The sequence below is a fragment of the Lytechinus pictus genome, chromosome 15 (genome assembly GCF_037042905.1).
Source record: "Lytechinus pictus isolate F3 Inbred chromosome 15, Lp3.0, whole genome shotgun sequence".
Lineage (NCBI taxonomy): Eukaryota > Metazoa > Echinodermata > Echinoidea > Temnopleuroida > Toxopneustidae > Lytechinus > Lytechinus pictus.
This window is the reverse complement of record NC_087259.1, coordinates 1,070,415-1,092,882: the sequence shown is the minus strand read 5'-3', so window position 1 is coordinate 1,092,882 and position 22,468 is coordinate 1,070,415. Positions and strand designations below refer to the sequence as shown.

General features: G+C 37.0%; 1 protein-coding gene across 1 annotated transcript in view; it reads left to right on the top strand.

Annotated features, from left to right (window-relative positions):
• LOC129278136 (dopamine beta-hydroxylase-like) overlaps positions 1–22,468 on the top strand; it is a 53,274-nt gene that overhangs the window by 11,171 nt on the left and 19,635 nt on the right. Inside the window, exons 2-4 of the mRNA XM_064110611.1 lie at positions 4,669–4,863; positions 17,524–17,703; positions 21,979–22,062. Of these exons, the coding sequence (XP_063966681.1) occupies positions 4,669–4,863; positions 17,524–17,703; positions 21,979–22,062 (459 nt within the window). The remainder of the gene's footprint in view (positions 1–4,668; positions 4,864–17,523; positions 17,704–21,978; positions 22,063–22,468) is intronic.

Here is a 22,468-nt window from a genome sequence, read left to right as displayed (position 1 = left end):
CGCCCCATACCCCACGCAGTAGGGGCTCTTCATTTGTAACCTTTAAAAGGCTCTATACAGTGCGTATCAAAAAAAAAGTTTACACTTTGAAAAAGCCCTGGGAATTAGAAAATATACAACATGTGGGTAATTTTTTCACATATAATCTTGGGTTTGGGTCTCATCTATCCAATGAAAGTAAAAGTTTTGACAGAATGTTAAACTTGAGTGAGCACTGTCCATTTTTGTAAAGCTCGCACAAATCTGTTTGCGCAGAAATGCTTGTTATTTCACGCTGTGTCAAGGGGATAGGGCGAAATCAAACTTACCCTGCGAAACATTTCTCATACATTTCTCTTGCACTTTTAGAAGAATAGTCAATTATAAAACGGATACATTCAAGCATTTTTGTAACAATTTTGCCACCCAAATTGAAATGTCAACACTTAGTAAGCACAACCTTTACCCTTTTGTGCCAGCTGGATCTGAGGACGAAACTAAATCTGAACAAAAGTTTTTATCAGACATCTCCAGCATTTTTTCTCTAAGTTTTTATCATTTAAATTGGATTTACATTTCATTTTTAATTTAATACTTTTTTCTCAACACTTTTTCCAAGCTTGACAATGATTAACAAAATGAAAATCAAGCCTAAGCCATTTCATGTAAATCACAGCTCAGTGTAGAGCAAATATCGTCACGATGGCCTCGGTGTGTGGGGAGTGGGGTGGGGCGCAATGCACTCTTCGAAGTGTTTTGGGCAAGGAAACAAGTTTAAAAAGGTAAAATATATCTTCAAATCAATTTTACTGGCTAAATTCCACGTGTTCTTTATGATTAATGTCTACTTTTATTAGCATAACTATTTCAAAGTTCTGCGCAAATCATTTTTCACTAACTTTTCAAAAGTAAGTGATGCTCACTCAAGCGGAAATATTTTTCGACAGTTATATCGTCATTTGCTTAAATGGATCTGTACCAATGTTAAAATGTGGAAAAATCTTCAGGATGTTACAAATGTATAATTTTACTTTTACTTTTTCTAAGTGTAAACTTTTTTTGATACGTACTGTATAACGCTCCTGGACTATTCCTACATTAAGCTTTACGTTCAATCATTGGCGTACAGGGGGGGGGGTCTTGGTTTCACACCGAAGGGGAAATATAGAAAATAGAAGGCAACGTAATGAAATGAACGGAAAACAATGAAATATGTTGTTTACTGAATACAATGTAACAATCTATCAAATAAGTAGAATTTCATTTCAAATGGCCATTTTTTCTGGCTCGCTTCGCTCGCTTTGCGAATTTTTACAAATTATCCTACATTGCTATTTTGTGACCCCTCAAAATATTTGATTCATTGCGCGACTGCGTTGAATTAATGTTTGTGTAAAAGATATATACTGTATAAATATCTGCGATTTTATTAAAAAACAGCGACAGTCTGTAAGGTTTTAAAATGGCTTTGATATCAAGAGGTTCCCTGGGCTCCGCCCCGGAACCCACTCTCATAGCACTGGCGGTTTGACCATGGCCCGCAAAAGTTCTACAAACAAGAACACAAAAAAGAAGGAAGAAAGAAAAGCAAAGGAAAAGTGCAAGATATGATGTTAGGGCCTATTTACTGAATATAATCTCAAACATGTCTCAGAGATAGATTGTCATGAAATGGTTTATTTTTTCTCGCTCGCTACGCTCGCTCTGGACTTTTATTACGCAGCTTTTTGGCACATGCGCCATACTGTGCACCTCTTTTTTTTAACTCTTCACGCTACCGTATTAAGCGCTACATAAATGCAGAATATTATCATTATCATTATTACCGCCGCATAGATCTACGCGCAAAATCATTAAAGAATCCTGTTCACAGTGGCGTACAGACAAAAAAAAAGGAAAGAAAAGCAAGAGAGAAAGGTGAAAATTATTATCATTTTCTGAATACTGTAAGTCAAAATCTGTCACAAAATTTGATTTCTGTAATAAAAATGTCAAAGTTTATTTTGCTCGCTCGCTTCGCTCGCAACTTTTTTTTTTTATAAATTCGATACGCCATATCTGGCCCCCTCAAAAATTTTGCCTCTTTACACCACTGCCTGTTCATATCATGATTGTGACCTGGAAGTTTTTGGCTCTTGCCCCCCCCCCCCCCCCTTTCTGGCCACCGACCTCTGTTACGCCCCTGGATATGTCATGGTCAAATTCTTGTAAGAATTTAGATTTAGCGCGGTTGGGGAGCGACCAAGCGAGAAACTTTGCGTCTTTAGAATTCAAAATAAGGCCATTTTAAGCACTTTGACTGTATTTAAAGATGTATCCACACATTAATAGTAGCATTAACCATTTGATGATTTTATATAAAATCTGTCTTGAAAAGTGTGTGTGAGTGGGTGTGTGTGGGGGGGGGTGACTGTACATGCCACCCCCTGGCTGAAAAGTGGGGGGGGGTATATACCCCATCCCTCCAGGATTTACGCCCGTTGTAGGGGTATTAAACTATCTACACATCTCCTCTTTATACTTTCATTTCTTTCGTTCTTCCATTATATTCTTCTTGTTTGTTTTTTCCCCTCCTATTTTTCAACGAGTTTAAAAATCCTAGGGGACCCTATACCCACTTGGCGCCCCAACCCCAATGTAGCCTCATTTGTTTTTCTCAAAGAACAAAGGGTATTGTAATTATTTCATTCAATCTTACTTCAAAGCTCCCCTTCTTCCGTCTTCTTTCTTCCATGCTTTTCATCTCTCGAAACAAATTTATAAGGAGCGGTCATCCTTCTGTCCATGTGCCCTTATTCGAATTTTTGTAACTTTTATCAAGGACTGGCAACAATTGTTGGTGGTAATATATCTGGCCAAAATAAATCACAAAAAATGATGATAATAAGTGTGAATTAAAATGCAGCAGAATGATGGTTGACCTTAATGTCTCTCTTGTTGCACATTATTATATTTGCATGTTCCAACATAATTGCTATTTTGTCCAATCCTTCCTAAGATTGTAAGAATACACAGTTGATGTTTGCCCCCACACCAATATTGAATAAACAATAATAAAAATAACATAACAGATATGGATACCTCAATACCTTCATTCAACGCTAATTTTATTTTCCACAAATCAATAGTCATACAGTATATTTATGACCGTTGTCCCGTGTGGTCGGTGTTTTTTTTTCTCAATTTTACCTTTCAGTTTAAAATTGTTTAAAATGGTTTTCGATTCTTTTCATACATGTATATCTCCATGGGTTCGTATGCTATATTCACTTGTGGAATTAGATGTGTCGGAAATTGTATCTAAATGATGGCTTTGCAACTTGATATTAAGAGTCAAGTGCTAATAGATACAGTATTTCGAAATGAAAACTTTGGCAAACTGGAATATGAAACCAATTCATAAAGAATCGTTCTGAAAAAGAAACCGCCATCTTCTATAAACACATTTGATATGTATACCAATCTATATTATTTTAAAGCACACTTTTTGCATGAATTTATATCTAAATATCATATTTTGTGAAAAAAAAATATTTGAAAGAATGAACAAAAAAAATCCACGGATTCGATAAAAGCGCTTAATAAGAAGTTTTTATTATAATGATTTTCAGAAAAAACGCCGTTTCTAATATGAAGGATCATTTATTTTGTATCAGAATTATATTCATTTTATCTTTAAATGTTATGAGGTGAGGATTGTTAAGAGTTAATGTTTTTTAGTATAGGGTTCAAAATCATAATGATCAATGTCAATCGTCCGCCATATTTTAATACGGTTTGCGAAGCTTTAAAAAGCCCCCCAAACATTTTTTTTAAAACTTTGTAAAGGCGAAGGGTTGGGACATGCATGGATCGAAGCCCCCCGTTCCGGGGCCCCTATCCCCTTTATGACGCTTATAAATGACATATATGTGTATATAAGTGACTTTTCCTCTCACTATAACCCGGAAAATGGCCCATACCACTGTATTAAATACTTCCCACGCATACACATGAAATGATATACTATACAATATGTTTCAAAATGCTCCAAGCAAGACGCCATTTGTGCGAGTCAGCCTGAAGCAAAGTTGAGATTCAAAACTCAATTCCCCCGAAGATTTCTTAAAATTTTATTAAGTGATGGGAAAAAACAAGAGCATTCGTTTGACCTCTGTTTTCTCCTATTGATTTTTATCGAGCTGCTCTTTTCGGACCTAATTTCATAATACTCAAACATCAATATTTCTTCATGTTTATTAAACTATCCTACTTTATTTCTAACGTTTGACATGCCTGGTAAATGGATGGAAATATGTACGTCGGGTATATTTTTAGTCCTGGCAATTAAAAGAAAATTCTCACTAGAAATAAGAATGAAATTGAAAACGTCCTATTAATGCCTAAGTATCTTTATAGGGGAAAGACTACAAAAAGGCAAAGGACAACAGGAAGAAAAGCGCCCCATGACTTTTCAAGAAGTGAAAACGGGGGAAGGAGAGACAAGGAAGAAAAGAGGGAAAAGAAGAAAAGTATTTTAAAAATGAATAAAGAGAGGCCTGGTCGTGTTAACTCCACATATTTATTGAGGAAAAAAATGACGTCAACTTTAGGCATGTTAGGTGGTGTTTCCCCCTCCCAATCCCTCATATTATTACCCCTAGCCCTAAACTTTCAAAATTGTGGGTATTTTTTTATGAAATGTTATAGGACACGTATACAGATGAATATGGAGTGCTAACCGTGGACGACAAACAAGATTACAAGCTATGGAACGCTTGGATAAGGCAACCATCAAGCAATGAAGATGACGACAGCGACGGCGATGACGTGAAGAGAAAATGGCTGGTGATTGAGTACGGGAGAAAGATTGATACTTGTGATGATAAAGACTACTTAGTTGAGGTAAGTTAGTTTGGTTGTTTGACTTTGTTGCGAATGCCTTCAATGGCAGCACTGTTAAGGGGTAGGGACCGACTGCACCTTTTTTTATTAAAAAAAGGGGAGGATAATAAGGTAAAAAAAGTATCAAGAAGAGAGATCTCGATTTCACCCTATAATTCAATGGAACAAAAAAAATTGGGTTACATTCCCCTTTCAAAATACACCGACAGCGCCACTAACATAAAGTTAGGTTTGTAAAATCCGGGAACGGATCTTCAATATACCCCTCCCCCCCCAAAAAAAAAATAATAATAATAATAATAATAAAAAATTAAAAATAAAAAATAAAATAAAATTAATAAAAAAATAAATTAAAAAAGCGCAGAACATTGTATATTTCATCAAAACGAAGTTAGCTTCTGAATACAATTATAGTGTGATGGGAGCTAGTCAAACTTTTTTATCACGATATATATAAATATAACGAAATAAAGAAAGTGGTTTAATAGCCATACCCTGCTAAAATAAGACATAAGCAAAACAAGCAAACACTATAACGACCTTTCTCTCGACGTTTATTACTTATAATAGCACTTTAACTAAATCAATACATATATCGTCACAAAATTCACTTTGTTTAGACACAAATCTCCTCTGAATGTAGAAATTGAATAAGCATTATTGATTAAGAAATCATATCGTCTAACCACGAAAGCTAAAACACCTGTGGAGAGCGATACGTTGCGCGGGTTAAGCGAAACTAAACATGAGTATCTGCGGTATTGATCCGATTAAACGAGTACTTGAGATAAATGAGGCCACGATTTGTAAATAATTTGAAGAACGAAGTCAAGTTCATTGTCGATCTAGCGCTGCACAGTGGATGTTGGGCCTGCGATCAATAGAACCAAATGAAGTTTTAGATTTCTATTGCAATTTTGTATTTCGAACAATGAAATATGGATATTCTTTTTTTTTCACTTTTTTCATAGCTGAATCATGTGTAGATATGAAAGTGGCAAAAAATGTAATATCTGTTGTTTTTTCTATCAGCACGTATACATCATGGCTCACTCGTATGCATTATTTTTCACATTACTAACCTAAATATAGGAAATTGTTCGATGTTTAAATACCAGTTGACGTACCTTCTCCATAACAACACTCGGAAAAAAAACTTTCGAAAAAGAGCGCGCCCAATTTGACCTCGCTTTCCTGTTCAACGAAAATTGCGATGCGAAGCCAGCTGGAGATCGTGATTTCGCCTCTGAAAAGTAAAGCATAAACAGCACTCCCAGAACCATGTTTACGATTGGTGTTTTGAAACGACATTTGAAAACGCTATTTCTGTCCTCGCAATCGAAGCATAAACACACTCTTATACAAATATGCTTATTTCACTTCTATGTACACTTGTCATGTTTCATTCTCTGTATATCGACTGCTCATCATGATTATGTTGCAATGAATAAACCGATGATTCATTTTAATTGTGTGTATATTGAAAGACATAGGGTCAGGGAAATGTACACAAGCCATGTTATAAATAATTCAACGAATCAATAAATAGCAATAATAATAATAATGATGATAATAATAATAACAATAATAATGATGATGATGATGATGATTACATTGATAATAATAATAATAATAATATGTGATATATAATAAAAGCTTGATCTATACGCCCTATCGATCTTTTTTCCAGAGGATACAAAGCGCAATTATCATTACCCGGTTTCAGTACTAGCCACCATTTTATCAGCGACACTTATACCATTCAAGCAAAAATTTCTTACCAGGTACCCATTCACCTCACCTGGGTTGAGTGCAGCACAGTGCTTGCCGAAGAAAATTACGCTATGGCTGGGGGGTTTGAACCATGAACCTCTCTTTCAAATTCTGGACACTGATCCACTGGGCCACAATGCTCCACGTAGAATTCAATCAATGGATAAATAATAGACACACATAAATAAATTTAAAAAAAAAGAATAAATTGATAAATTATAGTATTTTTTAACTTTCATTAGAACATCGAGATGTAATTTCTAAAAGTGTTCATTCAAAGTCATTTCCAATGTATGCCGTTGATTTGAAACGTCAATTAAGCCTTCCATGTTGAACTTAAGTAGTCATGATGAACAACGTGTAACTCAAGACAAATCGATTTGTAAATGCAGTTCGATGTAAAGTTTCAATAGAAGAAACACCGCAGGGACCAATGGCCAAATGCACGTACTGAATCGAGTAAGGATAGTAATAAGGTTGTTCGTTTGCTGGGCTATGTTTAGAGGATCAACAGATGTGTTTAAAATGTTTGTGAGATGGGGTGTTGGTTACCCGCAGGACGGGATATATTTACTGCTATGGATACTTACTTCATATGCCCTTTTTCCATTTAGAGGATGAATAAACCTACGAAGGCAGATCCAGGATTCTCACTTTGGAAGAGGAGGGGGGGGGGGGGGGGGTACTGAACGCAAATAATTATTACAGGTGTATTTGTTTGTGTGCGGGGGTGAAATTGACACTTATTTGGGCCCTCAACGAGTATAATAATTAGTGGTGTTCCTGATAAAAATTCATTAAACTTCGTTAGGTGTGCGCACTCTACCCTTAATTTGATTTTATTTGGATTTCTAGCTCTGTCACTAGAATTATTTTATCTATCTCTGTATATCGTATCGTTATTTCAAAGCCTTTTTTTTTGGGGGGGGGGCTTTCGTCTGCTCCCCCTTTGTCTCTTTAAACTAAACTCACGAATTACAATTTTGTTGCACATTTTCTTATCCGACCTTGCCATTCATCCACCATTTCTTTTTATTCTGTCCTACATTTTGTGTCCCCGCCACGTTAAACATGGAGGTGGAGCTAATGAAGGGCAATATCTTCCGATTAGAGGTGGTATTAGCTCCATAGCCCGATTAGAGGTGGTATTAGCTCCATAGCCCGATTAGAGGTGGTATTAGCCCCATAGCCCGATTAGAGGTGGTATTAGCCCCATAGCCCGATTAGAGGTGGTATTAGCCCCATAGCCCGATTAGAGGTGGTATTAGCCCAATAGCCCGATTAGAGGTGGTATTAGCTCCATAGCCCGATTAGAGGTGGTATTAGCCCCATAGCCCGATTAGAGGTGGTATTAGCCCCATAGCCCGATTAGAGGTGGTATTAGCTCCATAGCCCGATTAGAGCTGGTATTAGCCCCATAGCCCGATTAGAGCTGGTATTAGCCCCATAGCCCGATTAGAGGTGGTATTAGCCCCATAGCCCGATTAGAGGTGGTATTAGCCCCATAGCCCGATTAGAGGTGGTATTAGCTCCATAGCCCGATTAGAGGTGGTATTAGCTCCATAGCCCGATTAGAGGTGGTATTAGCTCCATAGCCCGATTAGAGGTGGTATTAGCTCCATAGCCCGATTAGAGGCGGTATTAGCTCCATAGCCCGATTAGAGGTGGTATTAGCCCCATAGCCCGATTAGAGGTGGTATTAGCTCCATAGCCCGATTAGAGGTGGTATTAGCTCCATAGCCCGATTAGAGGTGGTATTAGCTCCATAGCCCGATTAGAGGTGGTATTAGCCCCATAGCCCGATTAGAGGTGGTATTAGCCCCATAGCCCGATTAGAGGTGGTATTAGCTCCATAGCCCGATTAGAGGTGGTATTAGCCCCATAGCCCGATTAGAGGTGGTATTAGCCCCATAGCCCGATTAGAGGTGGTATTAGCCCAATAGCCCGATTAGAGGTGGTATTAGCTCCATAGCCCGATTAGAGGTGGTATTAGCCCCATAGCCCGATTAGAGGTGGTATTAGCTCCATGGCCCGATTAGAGGTGGTATTAGCCCCATAGCCCGATTAGAGGTGGTATTAGCCCCATAGCCCGATTAGAGGTGGTATTAGCCCCATAGCCCGATTAGAGGTGGTATTAGCTCCATAGCCCGATTAGAGGTGGTATTAGCTCCATAGCCCGATTAGAGGTGGTATTAGCTCCATAGCCCGATTAGAGGTGGTATTAGCCCCATAGCCCGATTAGAGGTGGTATTAGCCCCATAGCCCGATTAGAGGTGGTATTAGCTCCATAGCCCGATTAGAGGTGGTATTAGCCCCATAGCCCGATTAGAGGTGGTATTAGCCCCATAGCCCGATTAGAGGTGGTATTAGCCCAATAGCCCGATTAGAGGTGGTATTAGCTCCATAGCCCGATTAGAGGTGGTATTAGCTCCATGGCCCGATTAGAGGTGGTATTAGCCCCATAGCCCGATTAGAGGTGGTATTAGCCCCATAGCCCGATTAGAGGTGGTATTAGCCCCATAGCCCGATTAGAGGTGGTATTAGCCCCATATCCCTCTTGGTGTCATCCTGGGTTAGTGGTATGAGTTCTGTTTCATCACAAAAAAAACTATATTGAATTTCAGCAATGGCGTTAATATTCTCAGCAAGAAATGTATATCCACATTGTGCTTCTCTCAATTCAGGCGAGGTGAATGGGTGCCTATGAATGCACATACATGGGGCATCTTAAAATGACAGGTTGTGTTTTTTTTTTCCTTAATTAATTTCATCAATTTTTTGGGGGATTTTCGGCATATTTACATTAAGAATATAAGGAAGAATCCCGGGGAAGGATAACAATTGAAACTTTTGTAAAATTGAAAAGAAGTTCATCTTTAATCTTGAGTTAAATTTTAGGGGCGCAAACATAGGGCCGTAATTGATATACTATGCATGTATTTTCCTGCAATTATTGGTGGTGGCGATGTCGCCATTAGACTCAACTTCTGAAGCCACCATTGGTCTATCACTAACGCAATGTTAGGTTACCATTTTCACTATTTATGCTACATTAATATTCATTATTTTTAGGGTTCCACTCAATGCACGTGTCATGAACAAACCATTTCCTGCAGCTCGAAGCACCTTCGACCCTCGGTCGTGATTCATCCAGTGTCAACCTCAGATCAATTAGATTTTGCATTTGATTAATTTGGTTGATTGTTGGTAACTTTGTAAAACCTTAGCCTTATAAAATTGCCACTTTGCTTGCCAAAAGAAGTTCAGTGAAAATATACTCTGAAATGCAAACGTACACTGTTGATTCTATTAAAATTGTTTAATCTCTGAAATTTGACAAAATAGCCGTACTTTCACACTTTTATTACGTGCATCAACAGTTGCAAAATAACACTTTTTTTCAATTTTTCAATGGAAAAAATACTATGCTATCTTAATTCCCCCAAATTACAATATAATGATTAGTAAAGGATAATGGGGAGAAAAGAGATGGAGTCGAAGTTTAGTATTATTTTGATAAAATGCCTAGGTAAAACGCCACCTAACATACCCCATGGAGCTCGCGTTGGGACATTCGCTATGCTGAAAGCTGCACAAGTTACCTAGTTATTCAACATACACAAATCATAACTATATAGAAAATAGCTGAAATTGCGTCCATCGAACTTTTCTGCCCTTCACTGGAGCAATGGTCGATTTACGAAAGATCCAATTTCACATACCCATGTACTAAGGGATATTAAACGTACAATCAGTCGATCGGCATTTCAGGTGATGCTATCTTTCAGTCGAATATCGACTTGAGGGAGAACGCGGATGGCCGGATATTTGAGAACCGTAATACTGTAATGTCAATCACTCAATCAATCAGAGTCATGGGTTTCAGTGTTTTAATTCTAGGTCTGAATCGAAGCATTTGTTCTATCTCTTTCTTTGTTCCGGTTGCCATTTTCGTTTGCACTCGTGCGTTCATGCGATTTTATTTCATAGGCCCGACTAGTGTTTGGTTTGTATAGCAGTTTTTTGCTTCGTGCTGTCCTAATCAGTTTGATTGTGTGGAGTTTAACCTATATTGTAAAGTTAATTGGAAACTCTCACTGCTTCACTCGGAATCTTCACCTTTAACCCCTTTCCTCAAAGTAAAATTAGATCATATGTTATTTAGGAGGTCTGTTGGTGATACAGTATCTTAAATGGTGAAGAAAACTAAGGTAACAATCTCTAAAATGATAATAATAAATAAAAAATACCAAATTATTTGTTTTATTATTTTATGATTTATTTATCATTCTCTTTTTATCATTTTTTTATTTCTTTAATTTATTTCTTATTCTATTATAATTATTATTATTATTGGGTGCTGTATTATGCCGTATTAGGTTTAAACTGAAAAATCTTTTTCTTTTTTCGTTTCATACTTCTTTGTCTTTCTTCATGGGTTTTACTCTCTTTTCCTTTACATTGCAACAGTTTAACGTTTTCATCGTCATGTCGATCCCATTCATTCAATCATAATTCAATTACCTTTTCTGTGTTCACACGACTCAACCTCCCATTCCAAAGGCCCCTCAAACGTCTCCCTCCCTTTCTTTCTCGTCTCTCCCTTTCTCTCCCCTCCACTATCTCACACATACACACACACACACACACCCTCCCACACACACACACATACCCTCCCTCCCACACACCATAACACACAGACACACTCCCCTCCCCCTCTCATAAATTATGCCCCTAAGTGTATCTATTTATTTCTTAACTTCGTACTATCTACTGTATCCCTCATCCCCCCCCCCCCTCTCTCTCTTCCTCCTTCCCTCAACAATAACACAGTTTGGATGATAAATCAGTGAGAGTATTATTATCTAAAGTAGATGAGAAACAACTTCACCTTGTTTGGAGCTTGTTCTCCTCTCTTCTTCACTTTGCCCCGTCCCCCTAATCCTGTCATTATGTTTACCCCCTTTTCCCTGTACCATACGTCACAGTCGGTTGTGTCTGATATACCCCCTCACTGGCCTTTAACAATCCCTGGAAATTGAATTAACCAATCAATACTCCAAGTATTTCAGCGTTTTAGCATGTTTAGAGGGTAAACATTAATGTGTCGCCTATAACTGTAGCGTAATGGGCCAACAATTTTTTGGGGGTCAGATATGGCGGATGAAGAAATGTTCTAACAAGATGTTATTAACACAAAATATTTTTCTTTTCGATAGATTTTTACATAATAGTCATAAAGTAATATGATATTTCACTCTTTTCCTTTCCCTTTCTTCTGTTTTGATGGTCATATACTCGTAGTGAAACAAGCCCTCTATCTACAGCCTAGTGTTTACTGGACCCAAAACCCACTGGTCATGCTGTAGCCACACCATGGAAATCAACTCCAAATCGTTTGATGGTGCATGGTTATATCGATATGCTTTACGTTTCGATAGTGTGATGTTTTTATTATTTTCTTTCTCGTGTACTCCAAGCTGAAAATAAACAGACAAATACAGCACTAAAAGTTTCATCAAAATCGGACAAGGAATAACAAAGTTAAGACATTTCAAAAGTTTTGCACTATTTCTGGTGAAACAGTTCTATGAATGTCTTCATGAATATGTAATGAGCAAGCTGATGATGTCATATACCCACTTATTCTTTTGTATTTTAATATTTATTCAAAGTTTGACCACCAAGAATGAAAGAAATTTAATTGACAACTGATTGAATGTTTAAAAATTATCATGGCTGCAACTTATTTTGTTACAAAGGAAACATCATACTCGCATGTATGAAAATATGAAAGAATAATTTCAGGCAGTTACATAAGAACAAGGGAAAGTGGGAACTTGACATCCACAGCAAACGTAATGAATATTTATAAGGAAGTGCATATAACTGTTTTCACAAAATATTGATAAACTTTAAAATTCAGTAAATTAGTTATTTGTATTCAGATTCTTGACTAAATTTTCAGCGTTTTGATTGAGGGACCGTTCGTTATAGCCAAACTGGGCATGCGTATGCCTTTTTAGGCGAACAATTCTGATATTTGCAAGAAGTATGCGATTCGATGCGTGAACTAGTCGTTAACTATTCGGATCCCCAAATCATGTAAGTGTCACTGCAGCATAATTCAAGGCAGACACTTGCACGACTTTTGGTCACGATTTTGTCGTGGCAAGTCATGCCATTATGGGGCACGAACCGGGAGGCTCCCGCACTGTTCACGACTAGTTCACGAATGTGTGCTCATCAGTGTCCACAATAAAACGAACTGTCACGACGAGTTCACGCATAGTTTGCGCATAGTTTACGTACTTCCCGCATTGACACAAGTTTACGCAATTCAAACTGTGTCGTGCCGACTTGGGCACGCCATAAAAAATGGGGCATCCACAACCCCTGGTCATTTTTTTATTGGCTGTAGAAGAGACAACATGCTGAATGTCAGAGACACAATCATTGCAGGGAAGAGAGGATGCCTAAACCTGGCCGCTGCTCTAGCCATTGTTGAAGAGCAGCAGAAAAGGCTGTAAGAGGCAGAAGAGAAAGAAAAGGCAACCCCATCTCGAAAAAATCCACAAAGGAAAGTGTGGGTCAGGGAATGAATTACCAGAAGGCACTAGTTTGGACAGTATGACAGTCTACTGTCCTGTTTCAAAGACATGGTTGAGAAGTTAACCCCTTGGAAAGAAATAAAGAGGAAAAAAAATCTTTAAAAAAGAAAAAAGGAAACAAGCAAAAAAAAATGCGAAAAAAGAAAAGGAAAAGAAAAGGGGGAAGAGAAATGAAAACAAATAATAAAAGAAAAGAAACCCCCTTCTCCCAAAACAAAATGAAAAAAGCATCAATGCGTGAAGTACACGTGCCCGTGTCGGTGGGAAGGCACGGTCACGCTGCGACGCGCACCAATTCGGGTACATGTCGTGACCTACTCGTGATCTCGACGTGAGCCTTCGTGAACCATTCGTGGTAGTTCGTGACAGTCGTGGCATGGCGCGCACTGTCACGCACTAGCACGCATCCTCCCTCATCGTCCCGATGAGTTCACGAACAGTTTGTGAATAGTTCATGACCCGGGGAGCGTTTCATGAAAGGACTTGTCGGACGTTTTATCCGACAAGTCCCATTTTATCCGACAGTTACCATAGTAACAGTACCTCTCAGCCAATCAACATCAGAGAAAGATGTCAGATCTGACAACTTGTCGGATTAAAATGTTGATGAAACACTCGCCTGGTCGCTAAATTTTGTGGTGACCAAAATTTTGAACATTTCAAAATTTTCGTCCTGACATGGCACGCAGTCACAACGGGTTTACGCACACTTCACGCCAGTTTACGACTAGTTTGCGCACTGGCACGACTCGTGACACGGAATCGTGCAAGTGTCAGCCTAGCTTAATAAATCACCTTGTCTCCCTCCCCCATCTATTACCCTTGTGTTGCCACTATTCCAGTTTAAGACAGTTTGACAATGAGTCATTTTCAACCCTACCACCTGCAGCGCAATGTCACGTGACCCTGTCAACCATTACCATCGATGAAAAGCTCTTCAATCGATTCCCACCTCGTTTATCAGTTCGACGTGAACTTGTTCCTGAAATGAGAATCAAGCCGCCGATGTCATGCCTAAGGCGGTCATCATTCAACAATAAGTTAATCATATCTGTTGTCTGCAGCACCACGTTGCTTTGAGCTATAACTTCAATAAACTCATTATCCATTAATCACTTAGATTTTGATTGCAGTTGTAACAAAAAATTGAAATATTTGGTGATGATAATTGTGCATGATTCATGTTACCACGAAACTGGTTTGACAATGCTTACAATTAGTGTATGTTTACCAAAGAATGAGGCTTTTGTAAATATTTATTTATGGTCATAATCATGGGTGTCGATCACGGGGGGGATGGGGGGGATATATCCCCCCCAATATTTCAAGTGGGGGGGATGGCCTGTATTATCATCCCCCCCAATAATTCAGGGTAGAAAAATTGTAATAATGATGATGAAAAAATGAAAAGTTTGATAATGATGATTATAGTGATGATTATAGTATGCCATCAATCAGTTTTTTTCCCTTGCAATTTGTGTATATTGTTATTAAATAAAAACATTCTTTTCCAGGGCTTTTAAACAGATGGGTGGAGGTTCAAGATGAAAAAGAATTAAATGTTTATCTACCGGTATATGATATTTTTTAAACACATGATATAAAAGGACCCCGATGAAAAAAAAACTTTTGTTGATAGGGTGTTCCATCCCACCAGTGGTGAATAAATTAATTTAAAGAAATCAATTAATTCAAAAGGGTGGAAAAATACACGGGTGGAAAACGGTGGCAAGATAAACAGGGAAACCTCCATGGATGTAAATCCTAGAGGGGTAGATCTTGAAAAAATAGAAACAACTTTTCTCAGATTTACCCCTCCCCACATCCAAGTGCATGATGTTTGTTCCATTTAATCTACAACCCTTTTGAATATTAAACATTTTATCATGTGACCCCATCAGATACCTCTCATGAAATTATTGAGGTTCAGTAAGCTCAATATAATATGATCATATTTTTACAATTTTTTAATAAGTGAAATCAATTAATGGTTTCAGAAAGAATAATCATTCATTTCTCTGTAAAGCGTATCTTCGGATATGAACATCGGAGGGTTTTTTCCATGTTATTCTTGTTATTGTTATGGACTTGCATAACTAAACTTGGTTGATTTTTTCTTATTTTGGCAAAAAGATATTTTTTTTTAGTTTGGAAAGGGATGACAGTTTTGCATTCTATATGAGCACACTCATGCGGTATATTAATTTCATTTTAACACATTATATTAGCTGATATTACACACTGATGATTCAAGAAGATGTTGGAGAAATATCATAACATGACAGTTGAGTTTTGATTGTTTTTATGTTTGTTTTGTTTCATGCACTTATAAAATATTTAAAACGTGTTAAAATCCAGGGTTAAAATCGTCTGACGGTAAGCCCGATGGCGCACGAGAAGCCACACAGTTTGTAATTTGTGCTAGTCTTAATTTGTCCGAATCTGCATTTTATCATCATGCATTAAGAAAACAAAAGATATTGCCAGTCGGGTTAGATTTAAGACAGAAGTTGTATACATCATGCTCAATAAACTGATCACTTTGTACATGGTCCAGACAATTTTTGTCATTTTTTTTCTTTCGTATGAGTTAAGAATAGGCTCACTCAGTAGGGTATCTACGGGGGGGCATCCAATCGGCTGACAAAAAAACGAGGAAAAGGAGAAAAAGAGGGAGAGAGGAAGGGAATGTAATGGGAAAGAAGAAAGAAGAAATTATTGTTCATTATGATGTTAGATTATACCATAATTCTGTTATATTACATAAGACGCATTTTTCATAACTTTATGAAACATAATTTGATTAGGGCCCATGTCTTCATTGTTCCTGGTGCTCACACTATCTGTTTAACTTTAACGAGATATATAATCCTGTGGCACTAAAACTTCCTGTTTTCAATATACTTCCTCGCACTTCGAATTATTATTTTATGTGCAATAGTATGCTTCTTGTCATGACTACTTAAAGTGATTGCCACATTTTAAGGTCTTAATATAAAACATTTCTTGTCCATGCTTATGTTCGCATTAGTGAGATATGTCTGCTCTCCATGAATTCCTAGAATCAGTCCTTAAAATGTCCCTTTTTCTTATCTCAATATCAAAACTTTTCAGATTGCGCTTCGCGCTCGCATCATTTGGTTAACGAAATACGTATGGTCTTAGTGAATTCCTACAAACAAGCTTAAGAATGTCCCTTTTCAGGTCTGAATTTCCTAAATTTTCAGCTCGTGCTTCGCGCTCGCAATATTTGATTATTGAGATGCGTATGTTAATAATCATGATTACAATGACTTCAAGTGCTTAATGTGTAATTCTAACAAAATCAGCAAGCACTTAGCACTCGCATTAGATGACTGTGGTGAGATATGTAGTGGATTCCTTAAATATAGTCCTTAAAATCTCCCTGTTTGGGGGTCAATATATACTAAAATTTCAGCTCGCGCTTCGTGCTCGCATTATTTCATCAGTGAGATACATATCTGTTTAATATATGGCACTGTCCTTAAAGTGTGTCTATTAGGTCAGTATACCTGGCAACTGAGCTCGCTTCGCGCGCTCACTAAGTGACTCAACATTTTTGCTGGTGCCCCCCAATGCCATGACCCACAGTACGCAACTGGGCCTACTTGTAACACAAATTGAATTTTGTGATTTTAGTGGGGGTAATATTGAAAGATCCCCATCCACAAGAATATTTGTGTCAATCATCCCCCCCAACCAAGAATACCGATCGACACCCAATAGATATCATTACATCGAGTTGGATCTATTTGAAAATGTAAACAGGTTATTTATCTATATATCTATTTTAATTAGTAATTGATTCATTATTTTATCCGTTCATTTATTCATTTATTTACTTATTTTGTATGCATTAACTTATTTATTTATCCATTAAATTCATTCAATTATGCATTCACTAATTTTCTAGTAATTAATTTATTGAATTCAATATTTGTTTATTAATCGATTAATTCATTCATTTAATGTACTGATTAAGTTCATTCAATGAATTCATTTATTTTATGCATTTATTATTTAATTGATTTTATCACTTAATCAATCTTTCATTTATCAATCAATCAGCCAAATTGACCAATCAGCTGTTCGATCAGTGTGTAGTAATTAGCTCAATTGGATGAGCCAGCGCCTATGAATGTTTTTAACAAAAATATGTCACAATATAAATGCTGTGGATCATCATTATCAACGATCAGTTATATTCAGTTTTATTAGTACACCCGAAATTATAATTTATTTTTTTTAATTTCAGAGGGGTACAACGCATCTGCTCTTTCTGCGCGGTCCTGGATCCTGGCCTTTAAACGATACAGTGGAGTCCTCTGTTACACCCTTCCATAACTCTTTAAGAAGGGTAACACTACTTAAACCAGATCGACCCATTCCAAGCTTTCCATCTGATACCAAAATTATTGAGGTTACCGTTGATGACGTAAGTACTTAACATTCCAATAATATTTTCTTATCAGTTATATCAAAATATGAATGAATATATTAATGAATTAGAAATAGAGAGGGTCTTTCTCTTTCTTATACTGAGTTTCATTTTGTTTAATACTGCATTTAAATTCTCTTATTAATCCACGGTAAGTTAGATAACAATGCATCTACCACAATAACACCTTGATCAATAACCGTCTATCTATCTATCTATCTATCTATCCATCCATCCATCCATCCATCCATCCATCTATCCATCCATCTATCCATCCATCCATCCATCTAGCTATCTATCTATCTATCGAGCTATCTATCCATCCATCCATCTACCTATCTATCTGTCTGTCTGTCTTTCTGTATATCCATCCATCTATCTATCTGTATATCTATCTATGCGTCTCTCTTTCTGTCTGTCTATCTATCCATCCATCCATCCTTCTGTCTATATATCTGTCTGTCTGTCTATCCATCCTTCAGTCTATCTATCCATATATCTATCTGTCTGTCTATCTATACATCCATCCTTCTGTCTATATATCTGTCTGTCTATACATCTATCTATCTATATATTTGCCTGTCTATATATCTATCTATATGCCTGTCTGTCTATCTATCTGTATGTCTGTCTATCTATCTATCCATCCATCCATCCATCCATTTTTCTGTCTGTCTATCTGTCTATCTATCTATATATCTATCTATCTATCTGTCTGTCTGTCTGCCTATCCATATATATATATCCATCTATCTGTCTGTCTATCTATATATCCATCCTTCTGTCTATGTATCTGTCTGTCTATATATCTATCTATCTGCCTGTCTATATATCTATCTATTTATCTGCCTGTCTGTCTATATATCTGTCTTTCTATCTATCTATCCATCCATCCATCCATCTTTCTGTTTATCTATCTATCGATCTATCTGTCTGTCTATCTACCTGTCTGTATATCTATCTATCTGTCTCTCTTTCTGTCTATCTATCTATCCATCCATCCATCTATCCATCCTTCTGTCTATCTATCTGTCTATCTATCTATCCATCCATCTATCCATCCTTCTGTCTATCTATCTGTCTATATATCTATTTATCTGTCTGTCTATCAATCCTTCTGTCTATCTATCTATCTGTCTATCTATATATCTATCTGTCTGTCTGTCTATCTATATATCCATCCTTCTGTCTATATATCTGTCTGTCTATATATCTATCTATCTATCTGCCTATCTATCTATCTATCTGCATGTCTGTCTGTCTATATATCTATCTATCTGGTAGGTAAGTATATAGTGATATACTGCAATATCTAATAGTGCTCGACTGTGTAGGAGCCGAGTATAAATAATCTATCTATCTGTCTATACATCTATCTATCTATCTATCTATCTGCCTGTCTGTCTATCTATATATCTATCTGTCTATCTATCTGTCTATCTATCTGTCTGTCTCTCTGTCTGCCTATCTGTATCCTGTTTATATTGCATATTTCTAATATTTACTAATTCGTTTGCTTTCATAATGAAGAAAAATGCTTCAGTTATCATTCCCAGACAATTATCAACAATGTGAGTGTTAATTTAGATAATAGAGTGGATTTATACTGTTAGGGATCTGTTCCCGAACTGGCTTTCCATAGTTAAACCTCAATTTAAAACCAGGGTTTAATTTAAACCCGAGTTCAGAATACGGGACATGGTGAACGTTGATTTGCTCATTGTCACGTGGCGAGTGACTTTTTTTTAAATTATCTACCTACTGCTGCTTGACACCAAATAAGCAATGCGTAAAACTGATAAATACAGTTAGTAAAAGATTTAATCAAATCTCTTTTGTCATTCTGTGGTTTCCTTTGGGTTTCTTTACAATGATTGTACATGAAATATACATGGATATAACAAAATATAACTTAACTTAAACAATAGTTGACTAGAGCCCCCATCATCTCATCTGGCTTGACATGCCCCACTCGGCCCTGGTGGTCGGTCCAGTTCCTGGCCTCCGCAGCTTGCGATGTCTCTTCCACTCGGCCTCGGCCTCCGCAGACAGTTGCCCCCTGATGAGTAGCCCTCAGATCAGAGATGTGGCTTCAACGAATTATTGGACGAGATCGAGCCCCCAATAATGACATGAGTTTTGACGAATCATGTCGGTGGAGAACCGGCGGCAGCTGGGGTCGTTATCTCGTCACCGACGTAGTCCCTCAGTTCTAACTTCGACTGCCTATATTAACATCCGTAGTCTATTCTAGCTTAGGTGGTTCTCCCTGAATACTGAAATTAACCTCCTAATATACCCTACCGTTACTAGGACTAACTGTAAAATTTCTATAAAGTAATTCAAAGAATTTCAATAACAGATGAGTGCATAAAGCAACACATTCTTAATAACAAAAGACTTCCTGTACATCTGTACACCTACATTCATCAATGCTAAAGCACAGTATTAGCTATTCATGACACATGTATTATGTGTATGAAAATGCTTACCTAATACGAAATCTCTAACACTTGAACAAAATTTGGCATCCACCTGATCTTGTACTCTAAGGGGGGGGGGGGTATCAAACGTTTCCAACGCTTGCTTTATGAAATATTCAAAACATGTACATTTTTACCTAGGCTTAAATATTCACAACACATGAACTATCTTTATAAACTCAGAACATGAGTCTAATCAAAGGAATTAGATTAAATAAATTTCTTCCCTGACACTCATGCAGCCTCTGTTTTATGGAACAAACTCCCAAATTTCCTGAAAGCAATTGATTCAGTTGAAAAATTCAAAACGGCCTATTCAAATTCAACAACCTCTACAAAGTGAACCAACCAACCAACACATCTTGTTCTTGTCTTTATTTTCTGAAGCGCATAGAAACGTGATTATTATGCGTTATGCGCTATATATAAACTGATTATTGTTATTATAATTGCAACAAAAATAATTTAATTTCAAGTGCAATGTTATATAATACCTTGGTCACATTTGTTCTACGGCGGCCGTACGGCGAGTCGAAAACAGCCGTTTTAACATTTTGTGTACCAACTACATATAGGTGGTTTGAAATAAAATTAATAAAATAATTTTACTATGCAGGCCTATGCTAGATTTAAGGGGGGGGGGGGGGGGGTTGTATACTTTCGATCCGAACACAAAGTTGTACTATCATGGTATATATTTTTATTGTCTCGCCTGAACGAAGTTCGGCAGAGACCTAATATAATCACTTTTCCTGTTGGTAAGTCCGTTGGTCTGTTCGAAAATGTAAAAGTTTTTGTTCACCTTGCTCTCATTTATTATTATTATTATTGCATTATGTCCATATTGTCGCTTGGTAATATCACATGCGACCACATGATAATGATGGGTTCAAATGTCATCTAGAGGTCAAACTGTCGAATGATGTTCATCCTTGTTTTAAGGTTTTTTTTTCCAACTTGCTCTCATTTCTTTATTTCTGACATTAATTTTGATCAAACTTGTTTAAAATGATACATGGGTAATACTACATGTGTGTCCATAAGGATAATGGGGACAAAGGTCATCTAGGGGTCAAAATGTCAAATGATATGAGGTCATGTTCATCCTTTCTTTTTTTGGCTGTTGTGCAATTTGTTCTAATTTCTTTGTTTCTGCATCAATTTCGATAGCAATTTCTGCAAATGATCATTCGGTAAATCGACATGTGTGTTGTTGAGGGTGATGGGGTCAAAGGTCATCTAAGGGTCAAAACGTCAAGTTTTTGTTCAAATTGCTCTCATTATTTATTTCTGCACCAGTTATGTTCACACTTGGTACAAATTGTCCATGGGTAATACAACATGTGTGTTGAGGATGATGAGTTAAAGGTCATATAGGGGCCAAAATGTCAATTTTTTGTTCAAATTGCTATAATTTCTTTATTTTTTCATCATTTAATTGTGTTTACATTTCGTACAAAACGATCCTTGGGTAATACCACATGTGTGTTCATGGGGATGATGGGGTTAAAGGTCATCTAGGAGTCAAAATGTCAAATGATATGAGGTCATGTCCATCCTTTTTTTTTTTTAAGTTTCTGCTCAACTTGCTCGAATTTATATACCTGTATCAATTGTTCTTATAATTGGTACATATGATCGTTTTGTATTACCACACTATGTTCTTGAGGATGATAAGGTCAAAAGTCATCTAGGGGTCAAAAGATCATATTGCATATCTTATCAGGCGAGACTCGTGGTTCGTGCACCACCTTGTGTTAAGTTGGAATAATTTTTCATTCTTTTATAGATTACTGTTCCAGGTGATGACACTACATATTGGTGTAAAGTTTCCAAGTTTCCTGACGCAGATGTAAAACATCACATTGTAAAGGTATTTTAATAAGCCTGTTCACGGATGTAAACTGCGCACGAGCAGAAAGGTCATTTGAGATAAACCATGAAGGTGGCTTTCAAATTCACTGATATAGGCATTTGGGATTTGATGATTATTCATGTATTCCTTTCAAAATATTCATTTTATCACATCCAAGCTGAAGAGTAATAAATAGAGCCTTCATAATCATTGGTATTTGACAGTAAACAATAGTCGAATGTGCCAAAGGCAAACAATAAAACAGATTTCCAAACTGATATCCCTGATGAACTATTCTAGTCACCTGGTCTATACAATGCCTTTTGTTCTTAGAATTTGAATACTCTACCGGTAAAGCTTACGCAACATCTACATTTGAAAATGATAGTGCTTATCCTAATGAAAAATCACAAAGGTCATTTGA